At 38.0% G+C, this 17150-nt stretch overlaps 1 protein-coding gene across 2 annotated transcripts in view; it reads right to left on the bottom strand.

Moving 5' to 3' along the window:
- The window catches only part of LOC127631045 (FAS-associated factor 1-like), a 104175-nt gene that overhangs the window by 60436 nt on the left and 26589 nt on the right, over positions 1-17150 (bottom strand). Inside the window, exons 7-8 of one of the 2 annotated variants that reach the window (XM_052108998.1) lie at positions 14913-15021; positions 6802-6888 (exon numbers count right to left, since the gene is read on the bottom strand). In XM_052108998.1, the coding sequence (XP_051964958.1) occupies positions 6802-6888; positions 14913-15021 (196 nt within the window). The remainder of the gene's footprint in view (positions 1-6801; positions 6889-14912; positions 15022-17150) is intronic. The other variant, XM_052108999.1, reaches the window with a different exon arrangement.

The following is a 17150-nucleotide window of genomic DNA, read 5'->3' as shown; positions in this document are numbered from 1 at the left end:
AGATTAATGTGATTTGTTAGGAGTGGAAGAACAGCAAATGCCTTAGAATAATTACAGTATAGTAAATCCGTCAATTTGTTTACAAATAAAGTCAGTTTGTATGGCTCCCTGAGTGTAATTACAACAATAACTAGATTGTTAATTAGCTTTGTAATATTTCTGCTGAATCCATTGATTAATTGAAAGGGCAATAGATTCTAGACTTCCCAAAGTATTACAAAAAATTACCAAAGGTTTAATTTCCTGGATAAACTACCTTTGAAGGTCTTCTCACACCTGTCCAGCACAACTAAATGACACTAAAGAATAAAATGTTTAGCCTATTGCAATCTTTCACTCCAAATCGATTCACACCAATGCGGATGTTGAATTCTCACAGAGACTAGTTAGCAGAGACAGGCCACTTCTATTTAAATGAATGGGAGAAATTGGAAAGCCCAACCAAGAAGCACTAGTGCCCAACGGTCAATGGATGTTGAAAGGAAGTCCCACATTATAGGTAAAAGAGCCAATCACCTTTTAGATACAGGCATCGCCTGTCAATTACCTGGCTAACGCACATGTGCATAAGCTATACAAGATGGGAAAATTGCATGTTTTAGTGTAATATGAGGTAAAGAAGCACAATTTATGATTCCAATTTTATTGCTGATTTAAAATATGTTCTTTGGTTGTAATCTTGACCAACCGTTTTTGAGATTTCGGTCTTTCCCCATTCAAGCACTTGCATGACTAGAACTAGCCTCCCAAGATTGTTCCAAAGATGGCCAATAGTGGATTGAATTTTTCATTTAAAAATGTTTAAGTTGGTGTGGATAGGCCTTTACACTAGCAAGAAAACAATACTGATGTTTATTTACGATCTTCAAAAATCATTATATTTCTATCTGCAAAGTTAATAGAACGACTACTTGGAAGGGAAAAATATTTAATGAAACAACGATCTTATCCCTCAATACAATACAGGTCAATTTCCCCTGCCTATGTCTGAAAAACACCACTTCCCAGCATTAAATACAACATAGGCATAGTCAACCAGGTGTTGATCTAAACATGTAAAGCATGATTTGAGTCAGACAGCTCCAGTGAGAGACCGAATGCAGAGACAGCAGGTTGATGTTTCTGAAAACGGAAGGTAGGCAATATAAAGGTGTATATCCATCTCTCTCAGAAGAACTTCACCTGCAGACAGCAATCTCACCAGGGGCTCTGTATGGGCTTAGAGCTGAGCCTCGTCGCTACGGCAACCAGCAGGCCCAATAAGCCACCTCCGCAGGTCTGTAATGCCGAAAGCCCATAACAGCCATGAGCCACAGAGCCCCTCAGAGAGAAGCTGCAGTAATACATTAGCAAACACCAAGAAACACTGGATAAATGTCAGCAATTAAGGGGGGAAAGACTCTAATAAGGACATTCCAGAAGTTGTCAATCATCCCCATAGATGCTTCACAAGGTTGGCAGTGATATATGAGGAGAGCTCAGAAGAGTTTTGGCTCAGGATGTGTGTGAGAGAGAGAGAAAACGAACTCATAGGTGAGAAATGGATAAATTAGGCACCTAAATTAAGAGAACAAATAAAATAACAAAAACATGAGCTAAGGTGCTTTTTATTAATTGTGCCAAGGGTGTAGTGCACCATTGCCCAGTCTTGAAACATACATTTTTTTTCTATTTTGATTACATGGTTTACAAAAGTTAAAAAATATTTGTAAAAAATTAGTGATGAACTGGTATTACTGGCCTGTCAAATGGAAAATTAACACTCCCCAATACCCAGAGTAATATGATTTTTATCAGTGTCCCTGTAGTTCAAATTGGTAGAGCACTGTGTGAACACCAAAGTCATGGATTGATTCCCAGGGAACATGTATGTAACTATGAAATGTGTAGCTTAAACGCATAATGAGTAGAGCTGTCAAAATTAACGTGTTAACACATACCAATAATTTAATACATTATAACACAATACATAACTCATTAATGTTTCTTAATCGTGATTTACACATTTACTGATTTGACATTAGAATCTGACAATTTATTCAGCTCTGTGCGGGTTCTAAACACTGGTTAGTAAAGCGGAAATTAAATTCATGAGCTTTATCGTGATTAAAAATTAATCGACTGACAGCAGTAGTTATTGCTGCATCCAATTATCCATACTTTTCTCCTATACAGTATATGCCAAAAACTGTTTACCAATGGAGCAGTATGTATGAATCCACGGTATTCATGAAGCAGTAAGCAAGAAATACCCGACTGACCTACGATTTCTGGTGAGATTCTGAAGTGTGGATCTACTGGACACTTAACGATACCATAATCCCTCGGGAGCTGAGGCGAAGTCGCGTTCAAAATGTTGGATTTAAAAGAAGAATTTTTGTGGTTGTTGTTATTAAGTCATATGTGAGGGTCACAGATCAATGCCCACATCCCAGATGAAGTATGACGAAATCTATTCATTTTACTCGCATGCATACCTCAAAGAACGTACTGTTTTGGTGGCAGAGAAGTACGTCCGTCATCAAATACAGTACATACCCAGACAGATGCAGCATATAAGTCTATTTCGATAAAAGCATCTGCCCAATGCACAAATGTATAAGTGTAAGGTAAATGTAACAGAAAATTAGCTGTTAAAATAAAATAGTCCAGCCTTATAACTGCAGTGAATATGGAATATATGTTCAGGCTGAAAATGCACCAAAGTTTGGGCCAGCAAACAGCAGTCCTCCAGTGGCCTGCCATGTGAAGAAGCTTGTGTCAGCCCCTCAAACACACCACACACATCCTGACTACACCCACTCAAACAAACAAGAGCTAAACATGACTATGGTAAACAGCCTCCTTTGATTTTACAGACACTCCACAGGGATGCCAAGACAACCACTAAGATCCACCCATTGATTCATAATATAATATAATATAATATTATATATATATATATATATTATATTATATTATATTATATTATATTATATTATATTATATACACACACACACACACACACACACAGTACCTCACAAAAGTGAGTACACCCCTCACATTTTTGTAAATATTTGATTATATCTTTTCATGTGACAACACTGAAGAAATGAAACTTTGCTACAATGTAAAGTAGTGAGTGTACAGCTTGTATAACAGTGTAAATTTGCTGTCCCCTCAAAATATCCCTCAATGAACTGTAGCGTTCTTGTGCATCATCCTTAGAAGAGGCTTCCTTCTGGGACGATAGCCATGCAGGCCAATTTGATGCAGTGTGTGGCGTATGGTCTGAGCACTGACAGGCTGACCCTCCACCCCTTCAACCTCTGCAGCAATGCTGGCAGCACTCGTACGTCTATTTCCCAAAGACAACCTCTGGATATGACGCTGAGCACATGCACTCAACTTCTTTGGTCGACCATGACGAGGCCTGTTCTGAGTGGAACATGTCCTGTTAAACTGCTGTATTGTCTTGGCCACCGTGCTGAAGCTCAGTGTCAGGGTCTTGGCAATCTTCTTATAGCCTAGGCCATCTTTATGTAGAGCAACAATTCTTTTTTTCAGATCCTCAGAGAGTTCTTTGCCATGAGGTGCCATGTTGAACTTTGAGGGAGTGTGAGAGCGATGACACCAAATTTAACACACCCCATTCACACCGGAGACCTTGTAACACTAATGAGTCACATGACACCGGGGAGGGAAAATGGCTAATTGGGCCCAATTTGGACATTTTCAGTTAGGGGTGTACTCACTTTTGTTGCCAGCAGTTTAGACATTAATGGCTGTGTGTTGAGTTATTTTGAAGGGACAGTTAATTTACACTGTTATACAAGTTGTACACTCACTACTTTACATTGTAGCAAAGTTCATTTCTTCAGTGTTGTCACATGAAAAGAAATAATCAAATATTTACGAAAATGTGAGGGGTGTACTCACTTTTGTGAGATACTGTGTATATATATATATATATATATATATATATATATATATATATATATATATATATATATATATATATATATATATATATATAGTAATCCCTTTCTCCCCAGAGACAAATTTACAATGCTCATCATAAATCCAGTTAAAATGTCTATATGTTTAAATGTTGACTAGTAAAATAATTTCACTGTATAAAAGGATAAAAAAATATATATATATATATATATATATATATATATATATATTTCTTTGCTTAAAATCGAAAATTAAAAGACTTTAAATGAACTAGTTGCTGCGCACTAATGCATTCCTGCAACAGAGCTGGATCAGGGTTCGAATATACTGCAGGTATAATGAAAACCTTGATCCACTGGTTTCTTTGACAGTAATATAAAATATGAAACGTTCCTCTGAAACAGATGAATATATTAAAAGTTCAATCCATTTCAACTTCAACAGTACAAGAAAACCCCCAAAACCTGTCGCTAGCTCCTTCAAAACCAATATGCTTAAAAGCTCAGTCATCGAAATGCAAACTGACTACTGATAATTTTTCTATCTTATGAGGTGGAACAAAGTGCAGAAAGAATTGTTGTATATGAGCAAGCGAAGAGTAATGAAAGCACAGTGGAGCAGGCATTGATTCAGACTGCTGGTAAATGTATTTCTAAGTCCGGGCTGTCACGTTTATTGGTACAAATCCCAAGAGATGAGGAAAGGTTAATGAGATACGCGTTAAAACGGCCCTGCCTGAGCTTTGAGTCTTATGCAAGTCGTTTCAATAAGGGCCGGGGGCAATTATTAAGACCTGTGCTTTAATACGTCCTTTCCAATAAGCCGGGTCGAGGTAAGGGTTGAAAGTTGGTCTGTGGCCAAGTGCGGGATGACCACACATAACAAATCTCAGCTCGAGTATTAACAGTTTAATGTGCCTTAAAGTGTATTCACAAGCTGTGCCCTCTTCATCAGAAACCAAGATTGTGGGTTGAGGTCTTTGGTAAGTGCACTTCAGCCCTGAAGTGTTCCAACTCAAGTGGGCAGTCTGTGGTGAGAGGGTGTTATTCAGTGACCTTGTGTCCGTTGTGCTTTTTGCAAAAGGACAAAATGATCTCTCCTTTGACAATATGAGAGTGAAATGCAATGAGTGAGATACATGAGCCTTACAAGTGAACACTGAAAATAAACAGTCATTGTTAAAGAGCCCTGTGAAACACTGCTCATAAAGTTTTTGACAATAGGGGCATAGTTCTTTTGTTCTGGTACTCTCAAATACTAAACAGTCACAGGGTTTTCTGCTTTATTTTTTGTTCTTTCAATTAAGGCAAACAAACCAATTTTAATAGCTTCAGACCTAGATAAGTTTTTAGTAATTTAAAGGTAGTTTGCCCAAATGTTTTTGCCTCAGTCATCATTCACTTTCACTGCACATTTTTTCATACAGTGAAATTAAATGGTGACTGAGGCTAACATACGATCTAACATCTACTTTTATGCTCCACATAAAGTCATATAGGTTTGGAACAACATGAAGTTGAGTAAATAATGACAGAATTTTCATTTTTAGGTGAACTATCCCTTTAACAAGGCACAATGGTAATATACTGCTGGTGTGGTGGAGGAAAAAAAACATTTGACACCCGAAACAAACAGTACAGAAAAAACAGGTTTGTCAGTCAGTTTAAAAGGCCACACTCTCTTTACTTACCCTCAATTAGACACTTGACAGCAAATCAAAAAAGAAAACAATCACAATCACACACCTTAAACACACTGCCCTTTCATATTTTTAGAAACTGTCATCTTTTTGCACTACTGAGTACTGGTCGGCGCAGCACTGTCTATTGTCCTGTTCATTGTCAGAAATTTGTTGTACTGTCCTGTACTTTTTGCACATGTTTGCACGTGCACTTTATATAGGTATATGTAGGTTTTTTTTATATAGGTATTTTATTTCGTTGTGTTGTCTCATGTGGTCCTGTGTTGGTCCTTTGTTGTTTTTATGTAGCACCATGGTCCTGGAGGAACGTTGTCTCGTTTTGCTGTGTACTGTACTAACTGTATATGGTTGAAACGACAATAAAAACCACTTGACTTGACTTGACTATTTCAAACAACAACATATCCATGCTTCACCAATCAAATGTACAATGAGCAATGATAAGTCTTTAAAAAGTTCCCATAGTTATTGTGCGGATGATTATCAAGGATGTCTAATATGCGAGGTGAGGGGGGAGAGTGGGGTTCCGCAGGGTTCGGTGTTTGGCCCTCTCTGATCAATTTGAGAGAGTCAGACTGAAAGGCTGGGAGCAGAGATCAGGGTGGGAAAGGTCACTGACCCCCCCGCTACATGAGCTGTAATGTCCACATAGAGAGGACAAGGGAGGGGAGATGCTCTGTGACATCTTAATTAGTAGCAACATCTTACTATCACGTTGGGTGATGCCTGAACCACTACAAAGTTCAAAAGACATTCCAGTTTACAAGTGATGAATGTAATTTTTTCCCCTATCCTAGCTTAAAGGGATATTTCACCCAAAGAGGGAAATTCTGTCATTATTCTTTCACATTCGTGTTGTTCCAAACCTGTATACTTTCTTTTTTACTTCTGTGGATGTTAGGCAAAATGTTAGACTCATGTTAGTCAACATTCACTTACATTGTCTGGGGAAAACAATGTAATGACAGTGAAAGTTGACTGAGAGTGAGGTTGACAGGTTTGGAATAATTTGAGCGTGAGTGAATTCACCCTTTCATTATAATAAGGTAAATCTTTTTATAAGCCACAGCAAACAAGAAAGTTAAATAGAGAAGGGTTTTTCAATAGACAGGTTCACAATCGTCATAAGATGGAGAAAGAAAAAAAGAAAGCAACATACCAAGTCATCAGAAGCAGAGGCAGGCCAGCCGTCCCACTGTTGATGCCGCACAGGGATATTTGTCAGGTCTGAAATGTTTCTCTTCACCTGAAATATGAACAGACAAAAAGATCAGACAATAAGTACTAAAAGCACCAAAAAAATGCTGTTTGTAAGTTGACATCACTACTTTCTTATGGAACCTTTCAGAACACAAAGTGTACCTGCTGTAATCGCAAGTGACATAAGTAACTGGGAGGAGAGGAAGAAGAGACAAGTAGCGTAAAAGATCTCCATGTGGTAAAAATTCCATGAATCCTGTCCTAATGCCCAATGTCAACAGCCCTTCACTCTAAAAATGGACAGTATTTCCCTTCTGCCATTCACTTGTGTAACTGAACTTAATAACATAGCGTGCATTTAAACAGTTGATGCAGGCCCCTGCTCTTACGCCACTGTTGGTTTAAAGCCGAACGCCAAGCTGATGTGCGGAGGATGGGGCTGATCAAAGCAGGCGTCAGCGGGAGCTGGATGGGCCGCAGATTCTAGTGCATTATCCTCGGAGAATGCACTTCGCTGCGGCGCTAGATACAGAGGCAGAGAAAACTAGCTATTGTGGCGGAAAGCCCTGCTAGCGCATGGCCAAATCCCACCGCGAGCACACTGAGTGGACATGTATTCTCTGCCAGACTGAGGACTCGTGCCCATGGAGGCAGAAACGATGGCTACAAGAAGCTTATGAAAACAAACAATATGAAGCAGGATTTGAAAGAGATAAACTTGAGAATGAATTAGCAGATCCAACCATATTCATTCTGTTGACAAAAATGTAACCACCGAAACTGTGAATGTTTTTGGATGTATTGATAGAGGCATCTAAAGAACCCAAGCATATAAAGAAGGATGATTTTCAGGGAAACCTAAAATTGAGATCATTAATAACTCGTTCTCATGTTTTCCAAACCTGTATTGACTTTCTTCTGCTGAATACAAAAGGAGATGCAAAGATTTCTATGACAAATCGAATGGACATACATTATATTAAAATCAACAAAGGAACATTCTTTAAAAATCCTCCTTTTGTGTTCCTGCAGAAGAATATCTCAGCTCTGTAGGCCTTTACAATGCAAGTGAATGGTGACTAGACATTTGAAATTCCAAAAATCAAATAAAGGCCACATAAAAGTAATCCAGATGCCTCCAGTGGTTAAATTCATATCTTCAAAGGCAATATAATTGTGGGTGAAAAACAGATTCATATTGAAGTCCTTTTTTACCACTTTCCACTTTCACTTTCAAAAGGTGAAATAAAGTAAAAATCAAAGTGGAGGTTTATAGTATAAAAGGACTTAAATATTGATCTGTTTCTCACCCACACTATCATTTCGCTTCAGAAGATATGGACTGAACCACTAGTCTTATGGATTACTTGTATGTGGCCTTTATGTGATTTTTGGAGCTTCAAAAGGTCTGGCCACCATTTACTTGCATTGTATGGACCTACAGAGCTGAGATATTCTTCTTAAAATCTTTGTTTGTGTAGTGCAAAAGAAAAAGTTATACATATCTGGGACGTTATGAGGGTGAGCAAATGACAAGAGAATTTAAATATTTGAGAGAACTATCCCTTTAAGAGAGATACAGAACCATAGCTGAAATTAGCTTCCCAACCATCCTGGTCAGGCAAAAACACATTAAAGGGAAACAAATTCAGATACTGGCATCACCTCAGGTCGGCTGAAGTCGAAGACTGAAGCAGCATACACACTCAGTCAAATATCCACAAGCCCACACACAGGGCTGTGCGCTTTTCTTATTAAAGCGAGCAAGGGTCAGCTGGGTTGGCCAGTGTTATTACAGAGTGTAATATCGGTGTTTGACCACGGGGCTACAGGGATTTGGCCGCCCATGACTGACCGACAGGCTGCCTTAAAAACCAGCTCTTGGCTGTAATAAACCTTTTAGGGTCAAATGTCACAGCAGCCCAAGAGAAAGTAGTAAGTAATGCCAGCATCAAGGGCCTGGCAGAAGCATTAAGCTGCTATAACAAATCGCCCCTTTTTGGTACTTTTAAAGAGGCAGAATATTTCACTACTTAACTTCATTGGGTCTTTTTTTATGAGCACTGCCTTACGGTCAATAAACCTATAAACCTGTACATCCAGAGAGAAGCTATTCACTGTTAGCTGACTTCAAAATAATAATTTAGGTTTATTGGAAGGTAGATATTTGAACATTTGGCAAGTAAGAAAGAAAATGGTAAATAAAAGCAGACAGGGAATAACAAAGGCATAAGATATAGAGTATATTATCTAGTGGAGGTAACTGGTTGGGTGAGGTGCAAAGAGCTCTTGCGAATTATGAAACTCCTACGAATTATAATTGAGAGAAAGCCCCATACTGCTGCAATATTCACAAACACAAGTGTCATTACCTATTCATGAGCTATGAATTCCTCCTCTTAGCAGTCAGGGGTCTGCAAATTAGAGCCAACATTACCTGACTAAATGAAAAGAAAAATATACACAGATAGGATAAACAAACAAATCCATCGAAAATTAAGTTTATTAACCGCTGAATTCAGAGAGAAAGTAAAGAGAGTTTTTGAGATGTTCAGAAAGGCTGACATTTGTTCTGTCTTGCCCGAACTGCTGCCCATAAGGAACAATGAGGTTTGATTAAACAACCAAGGAAAAGACTCTGTCCTATTAAATCTGGTTCCGCTGACATTTCACTTTAAATGTCACAATAGAGTCTCCAGCATCAGGGAACAGACTTCCATTGTGAGAAAAACAAATCAAAATAGAAAACATTGACATTATATCAGAAAATGTGGGAAGATCTCTTGGATAAAGACATTTCAGCTGTCAGGATTATATTCTTAAGCACTGCATGTAACAGTGCCTTTCATTCGAAAGGATTTGCATTCATATTTGATGACTGAGCAATCACACTGGATAAAACAAGAGAATTATTCCAACCACAGGATGATTTTCCCACCTTGTCCAAATAACTGCCTGTTTAGTAGATTAACTGTGCAATATTTACAGAGATGTATAAAGAATAGTATTTCACATACACAGAAATTTGTGCTAATACAGACAGACAGACAGACAGAGTAATGAAAAGCTACTTGCTGCCCCCTTACTGACAGAAACTAAACTGCACAGTTCAATGTGAAGATTAATCTGAACAACAGCTTCTTGCTTCTGATGAACATAAACAAAAACAAACAAAAAAAACTGCTTGTTGCTTCATATAAACACAAAAAACCAACAAACATGGAATTAAAACTGTTTGTTGCTTCTTATATAAAAACATACAATAAATAAGTAAATAAATAAAGAAGTAATGTAACTGCTCCTTAAAATATGAGACGATAAAAGTAAACTTATTTTCTTCATCTTATAATTTAAAAATGTATATTTTACGAGAAAATGCTTAATGGGCCTAAAAAATGTGATCTTACAAATTATATTACTTTGACCATAAAATTACTTTTTAAAGTGACTTTTTCAGCAATGGCAATAAACAGTCTCCCAGCCAGAGACACACACACACACACACACACACACACACACACACACACACACACATTAATGATCCATCTTTCTAAATGCCAAGTACTGGTAATCCCTGGCTGGAGAGAAATCAAAGAGAAGAAAAGGTTGCCATTAAACAGTCACAAGCTCTGCAGCACCAGATGCCTTTCATTCACACTCTTTTACTCTCCATCTTTCTTTTCTTCCTCTCTGTTCAGCTCTCCAGCTGTGGGGAGAAACACTGTGGGGCTGGAAAAATCCCTGGGACAAGTCGTCTTGTCACGGACGGCAGAGCCCTATCGGATGGCTCTTTTCTCCCCGCCACTTTCCTGACAAACATTTGCTCTGAGGCTTAACTGTGGCCCCGCACTCGGGTTTGGGAATGCCAATCAGAAGAGGAGAGCAGGGCCCGGGGCCGAATAGTGGAAGGGTACGTTCCCTGGGAGCCTCCAGGCAAAGCGAGAGCTTTTGGCAAAGACAAACAAGGGGACAGCACTGAGGGACTCTCTCTCCCTCTTTTGCTGCTTCCATTGATATGCACAAGCAGAAAAGCATCGGCTGGTCTTCAGGAAAGACAAAAGACGGATAGAAAAAGAAAAGATGGAGAAGAGTCCTCTCCATATGTGGCTGTGAGGGGGTGAATGGGAAAAAAGTAGAGAGGGGAGATTGTGAGAGCTCTCTGTAGCTGTTTTGTTGCATTTTCACACACGGCTTCGGTCTGAGGGCCACAACTGTAAAACAAAACAACTTCTCTCACTTGTTAGTAACTTCATAAACAAAACGTTTGTGAAGAAAAGTGTTGGATCCCTGCTTAGCTTTTCTTTGCAATTTCTGGCAAGCGAGTGCTTACTTTACACTTTGGATTTGGATAAAGGGTTAGTTGGTTCACCCAAAAATGAAAATTCTGTCATCATTTACTCACCCAAATGTTATTCCAAACCAATATGATCTTTTTTCTTCCTTGGAACACAAAATGAGATGTACGAGAGGCAGTATGTCTCAGTAACCAATTACTTTCATAGCATCTTTTTTTCAGACTGTCACTGTGCCTCATATCTCATTTTGAAGGTCATATGGGTATGGAGCAACATGAGGGTGAGTAAATGATGACAGAATTTTCATTTGTGCATGAACTATCCTTTAAATAGCTATACATTTTCCACTTAGAAATGAGAAAAAGTCTGTTCTCCAGAGCCAAAGCTACTAACTAACTCCCCAGCAAACTAAATTAACTCTGACAGCTATTTAACAAAGTAACATGCAACCAATAGCATTCAAAGGCATTCTCCAAAAAAAACAGTAATTTGTTTTTGTATCACATGCAATTTGTATCTCTTAAGATGACGCATGTTCTCTCTCCCCCCTCACTAGCTCTCCTTGTTAAGATAAAGAGACAGAATGCTTGCGGATCAGGCCAGTCAGGGCCGCCACGGCCTGTTTGATTCAGCTTTGTCCAGTCACTCGCTCCCCTACCAAGCAAACAGCTTCACTTCCTGCACCTCTTTTCTCTTCCCCGCGGGCTCTACTCTCCAGTTGTTGTAATCCCGGCAGAAACACTTAAGGTTTACAGTAGGTGCTCATTAAAACCATCTGCTGAGGGAAAGAGAGCGCTCACCCATCTCACTTTAATCTCTTCAATTAGCACCATTACAAAGCTGTCAAGTAGTCTGATTACTGTAATGGTGACCAGCGCCATCAAGGCAGCAGTTCGCTGAGAGAGGAATTCTGGGATTGTGTGGATAAAGCTGATGGGGGCAAGCATTTCCTCAATCAAAAATAGGAGGATTCTGAAGCAGGTCTGATTTTTCCATTTTGTATTTTTCTAATTTAAAAGGAATATTCCTGGTTCAATATAAGTTAAGCTCAATTAACAGCATTTGTGGAATCATGTTGATTAATACAAAAATGTATTTTGAATCTCCCCTCCTGGGTTACAGGCGAGGCACTTACAACAGAAATGAATGGGGCCAATTTTTGGAGGGTTTAAAGATGGAAAAGTGAAGCTTATAATTATATAAAAGCAATTGCATTAATTCTTGTTAAAATTTGAGCTGTAAATTTGTTTAATTTATTATTTTTAAAGTCATTTTAGGGTTTTAGGATTTTTTGAAATTTCATACAAAATTGGCTATATCTTTACACATATATTTTTTCACACTAAAATCATGTTTATACACTTTTTTTTTTTTTGTCTAATGGCTATACTTTTAAAAACATGAGTATTTTAACATTCCAAAATTGTCCCCATTCACTTCCATTGTAAGTGTCTCACTGTAACCAAGATGTTTGCTTTTTTTAAAGAAAAGGAGGGGCAAGTCAAAATATATTTTTGTGGTAATCAATATTATGCCAATTTTTATTTCCTTATAATGACCTAGAAATAAAAAAATAATTAATAAATGTGCAGCATAGAAAATATTTCTTATTCATTTTACGTCAAAGCATTTCTTTAACTTCTTATTTTCTAAAACTTAAAATAGATTTTTAAATCACAGATTTTCATAATGTGGACCCAGACATTTTAACTCCACTGTATGAACTGATATCTTGAGGAACAAATGTTCTGATTATATATCTTGTTTCTCGCAAAATTCCTTGCTGTTTTGAAACAATATCTATAATAAAAATGCGCAATAAACAAAATAAAGAAATATGTATTTGTTACGGCACAGATTTCTTTTTTCCCTATATCACAAAGTGAGACAAAATCGATGATGGATTTGATCAACTTTTGTCACTTCAAGTTCACCAGATGAGGTAGATGCTTCACATCATCAAGTACCTCAAGATGACTTGAGTTTTAAAAACAAAAAAAGAACATCAGAGATGTCTGTTTCTTTAAAACGGCACTGCGCAACCCCAACATGACTCCCCCAGCACTGAGGGAGGGTTTCAAGTGGCGCTGTTAGTCCACGGGGAGCTTGTTACACTTGATGTGGAGCGAGCTACCTGCTGTGAATAATTAATGGAGCCATTTCCAGAATGCTGTGTGTAGGTTACTGGGGCAGGCCGAGGAGAATGCGAGGGAGTCGGGGAGGGGTTGTGTGTGTACAGAATGGAGCGTTTGGGTTTTGTGTCCCACACAAACCCACCTTAAACACAAAACAGTGCATTTAAAAGGAGAGGGATGAAAAGAACGGCGTCACACAGGTCTGATAGGAAAGGGAAAGGAGCTGATGAGCCACAGGGGGGTTTGTGCTGCCTGGTACTGAGCTCTGGTTCTAGCAGACACAAAGTACAAAATGGACAGAAGACAGGGTTCTTCCTGCAGTGCATCAATTAAGCAAAAAGGTATGAGAATTCATACTACATTGTGAATATAATCACGGTTAAAGAATTTGCAGACACAATGTACTTTCACTGTGATTATGGCCACTCTTACCTCATTGCTTTATTGAAATGGTTTCTAAATTAAAAAAAATTTTATGGAAAAATATATTCATTAAAATACAATTTTATTAAAACAGCTAATTAAGTGCCAGCCATCTTTACACAAAAGAATATAATCTCTGATATATAAACCAGTAAAGGAATAGATCACCAAGAATGATACTTGTGACCAAAACTTTGAAGCTCAAAAAAGCACATACAGTCAGCATACAAGGACTCCAGTTTGTCACATGCAAAATGGATTAGATTACATCAGTGATTAATCCATGTCTTCTGAGGGGATCTAATCCATTTGCCTGTGAACAAATCAAAATATAACTCCTTTTTTAAAGTACATCTTGCCATTGCAGCCTTTTATGTGCTTTACGGAGAGTCCAAATTTTGGTCACCATTCATTTGAATTGTGAGGACCTACAAAGCGGAGATATTCTTCTAAAAATCTTTGCTTGTGTTCTGAGAAGAAAATTAAAGTCACACACATCCGGGATGGCCTGAGGGTGATTAAATGTTGAGAGAAGTTTCATTTTTGGATGAACAATTCCTTTAAATGGTTAAAGGATTGGTTCACCCCCCAAAAAATTAAATCCCTGTCCCTTTTTCATTACAATGACAGCAGATACTGCCTCACTTTAAAGCTTAAAAAGGACCCAAAAATATGATGAAGTAGTCCAGTAGTAGACTTGTGCATCATGTTGCAATATCACTTCACAATTATATTCACTATAAAAATTCCTTGCATTATAACAATATATTCCAAGATTTTCCATTATATTCCAAGATTTTCACAATAGGCCAATATTAAGAATTTCACAATATATATTGAAATTATGTATATTTATGATTATATTATTATATAATTATATATTATATAACTTATTATGTATTAACATTTTGGAATATATTCCATGTTTTTATGTTGTCAGCAGTTTCATGGACCTTCTGGATATCATAGTTAGTTAATTAGAATAGTTAGTTTTGGCTCAGTGCAGATCATAATCATTGGTACAATCTCAACCACAAGGAGGACAATTAGTTTAGCACGTAATAATTAAATTTACACCCCATCTAAAACAGGGAGTGCAGCAGTTTCAGGGAACATGGGCAGAAACGTTGACAAATTCAGCAGAGAGACAGGTGTAGGTCAGACAAACAGACAGACAGACAGTGGCAAGGTGACAGACAAGTGTGTGGTTGTCTCACCTCCTGGATGGTTTTGCTGGCGGGGAAGTTGAGGCTGTAATCTCTCTGTGCTTCACAGTGTCTGATGACAAGCAGGTAGTTCTGATTCGACGACCCTTCCATGCTGCTGCTAAATGGCAGGAAGGACAAAGGGGGAAAAACAGAAAGAGAGAAGAGCATTAGAGTTCAGTGGTGGACGAGTTGGGGCTCGTTTCAGTCTCCCCAGGGTCCCGGGGTCAAACACATCTGTGCTACCCCGCTGCTCTTCCCAACCCCGCTTCCATTAATCTGCAACATACAGCGGGAAAGATGGGTTGTGCCAGGACAACAGCATGCCCCATAAACCTTGTGGATTTTTTTCACTTTTCTGGGTTTGGAATGTGGACGCTAACTATAGAGGGGTAAACTAAGACTACAGTAAACTATAGTGGGGTAGACTACAGCAAATATTGTTTTTGCATTCCCAACAAAAAAAGAAAAGAAACGATTATGCTTTTAACAACTACATCATCACAGCAATGCATCAACAAAGGCTGTAAAATGGTTCCATTGAGCGGCAAATGCTGTTGGTTGATGACTGGCACCTATGAAAAGCGACATGGTCATCCTCTAGGGAGCGTTTACTGTCTGGAAGGCAGAATTCAAATAGAGAATTTTTATTGGCAACATCTGCACACAAAAATTATTCTTAATATATCTAATAATTCCAAAGATTTGTACTTGAGACACAAATGGACATTAGGTCCTGCAATCTCTAAAATATGATTCAATAAAATTGTTATCCTGTAATTCCAAATTAATGTAATAAATCCATCTGTTCCATCGCTGTCGGAACAAAAAAAAACAAACAAAAAAAAAAACCGTAGTTTTAGAAACAGCAGTGGTCTAAGTAAGGGATAATGTACAATCAGCTTGAAGAAAAGCTTTAACACTCTTTGCTCTGTGGCAAGATGCATTATCCTCCTGAAAAATGACTTCATCATCACCAAACCGATTTTCTATCGATGGAATTTGTCCAAAATTTCTAATTTCACCTGTGTATTGACAGTTGAGGTAATGATTGCCATCTTCCACTGGTTCTTTACCTGACATGCAACCCCATTTCATAAAGACTTGGAAAATGTGATTGTTTTCTTCAGGCACTCATCTTTATATGTTTCATTAGAACGGCACCAGACAAAAGTTCCAGCATCATTGCCTTGGCCAATGCAGATTTGTGATTCATCACTGAATATCACTTTCTTCCAATCATCCATACTCCATGATTGCTGCTCTTAAGCCCACTGTTGCCTTGTTTTCTTCTGTTTAGGTGTTAGTTCTGGTTTTCATTTGGCTTTTCTATATGTAAATCCCATTTCATTCAGCCAATTTCTTACAGTTCTGTCACAAACATCGACTCCTGTTTCAGCCCATTTGTTTTGTAGTGCATTTTCTATTTTCAAGGCATATTGCTTTGAGTTTTCTATCCTGACACTTTGGCGTCTTCCTTGGTCTACCTGTATGTTTTCCTTTTATGACTTTCCCTTTTTGTTTATACTTGCACCAAATTTTAGACACTGTTGGCAGGAAACAACCAACGTTTTTTTTGCCACACTCCATGTTGGATTTCCTTCTTGAAGGAGTTTTGTAATCCTTTCCATTGTTTCAAATGACAACTCTCTTATTGGGGCCATGTTTTCTTTCAATTAGCCAAGTTCAACTGCTCAATAATGTCTTTAAGCACACACATTACAGACTAATTTGCATTTTTAGACTTGTGCCGGTATTTGTTTTATAAGTTACAAGGCGATTCCATATATTTTTCCTCAAAATTGAGTGATTCAATAATTTTTTCCTCTAATTGATCTGGAAAATATATATTCCATTCATTAAAATAATGTAATGTAATTTGTTTGCAGTATGTTTCACAAAGCCAGAATGTTCAGTTTTTAAACAAAAATGGTTATTTGGTATAATAAAAGATATTGGTCATATCTGTGTTTTGTTTATTTGCTATTAAGTAAAAAAATCTGGGTGAAGTGTGGTGATTACATCATTTTTGAGCGGTCTGATACGTGGATGTGCGGTTGTTACTGAGGAATATCAGACCACTGATGGCACCATTGACCAATCAGAATAGAGTATTCCAGAGAGCCATGAAATAAAAATAGATAATGTATAGTTAATTCATACGTGCGTGCGTGCGTGCGTGCGTGCGTGTGTGGTTTACGAGGACAATTTTTTAGGTTACAAACTGGTAATTATGGGGAGCGGTAGTGT

Source organism: Xyrauchen texanus, chromosome 37, assembly GCF_025860055.1.
Source record: "Xyrauchen texanus isolate HMW12.3.18 chromosome 37, RBS_HiC_50CHRs, whole genome shotgun sequence".
NCBI classification, from domain to species: Eukaryota; Metazoa; Chordata; class Actinopteri; order Cypriniformes; family Catostomidae; genus Xyrauchen; species Xyrauchen texanus.
The sequence above is the reverse complement of the archived record's forward strand: the minus strand, read 5'-3'. Positions and strand labels throughout refer to the sequence as shown.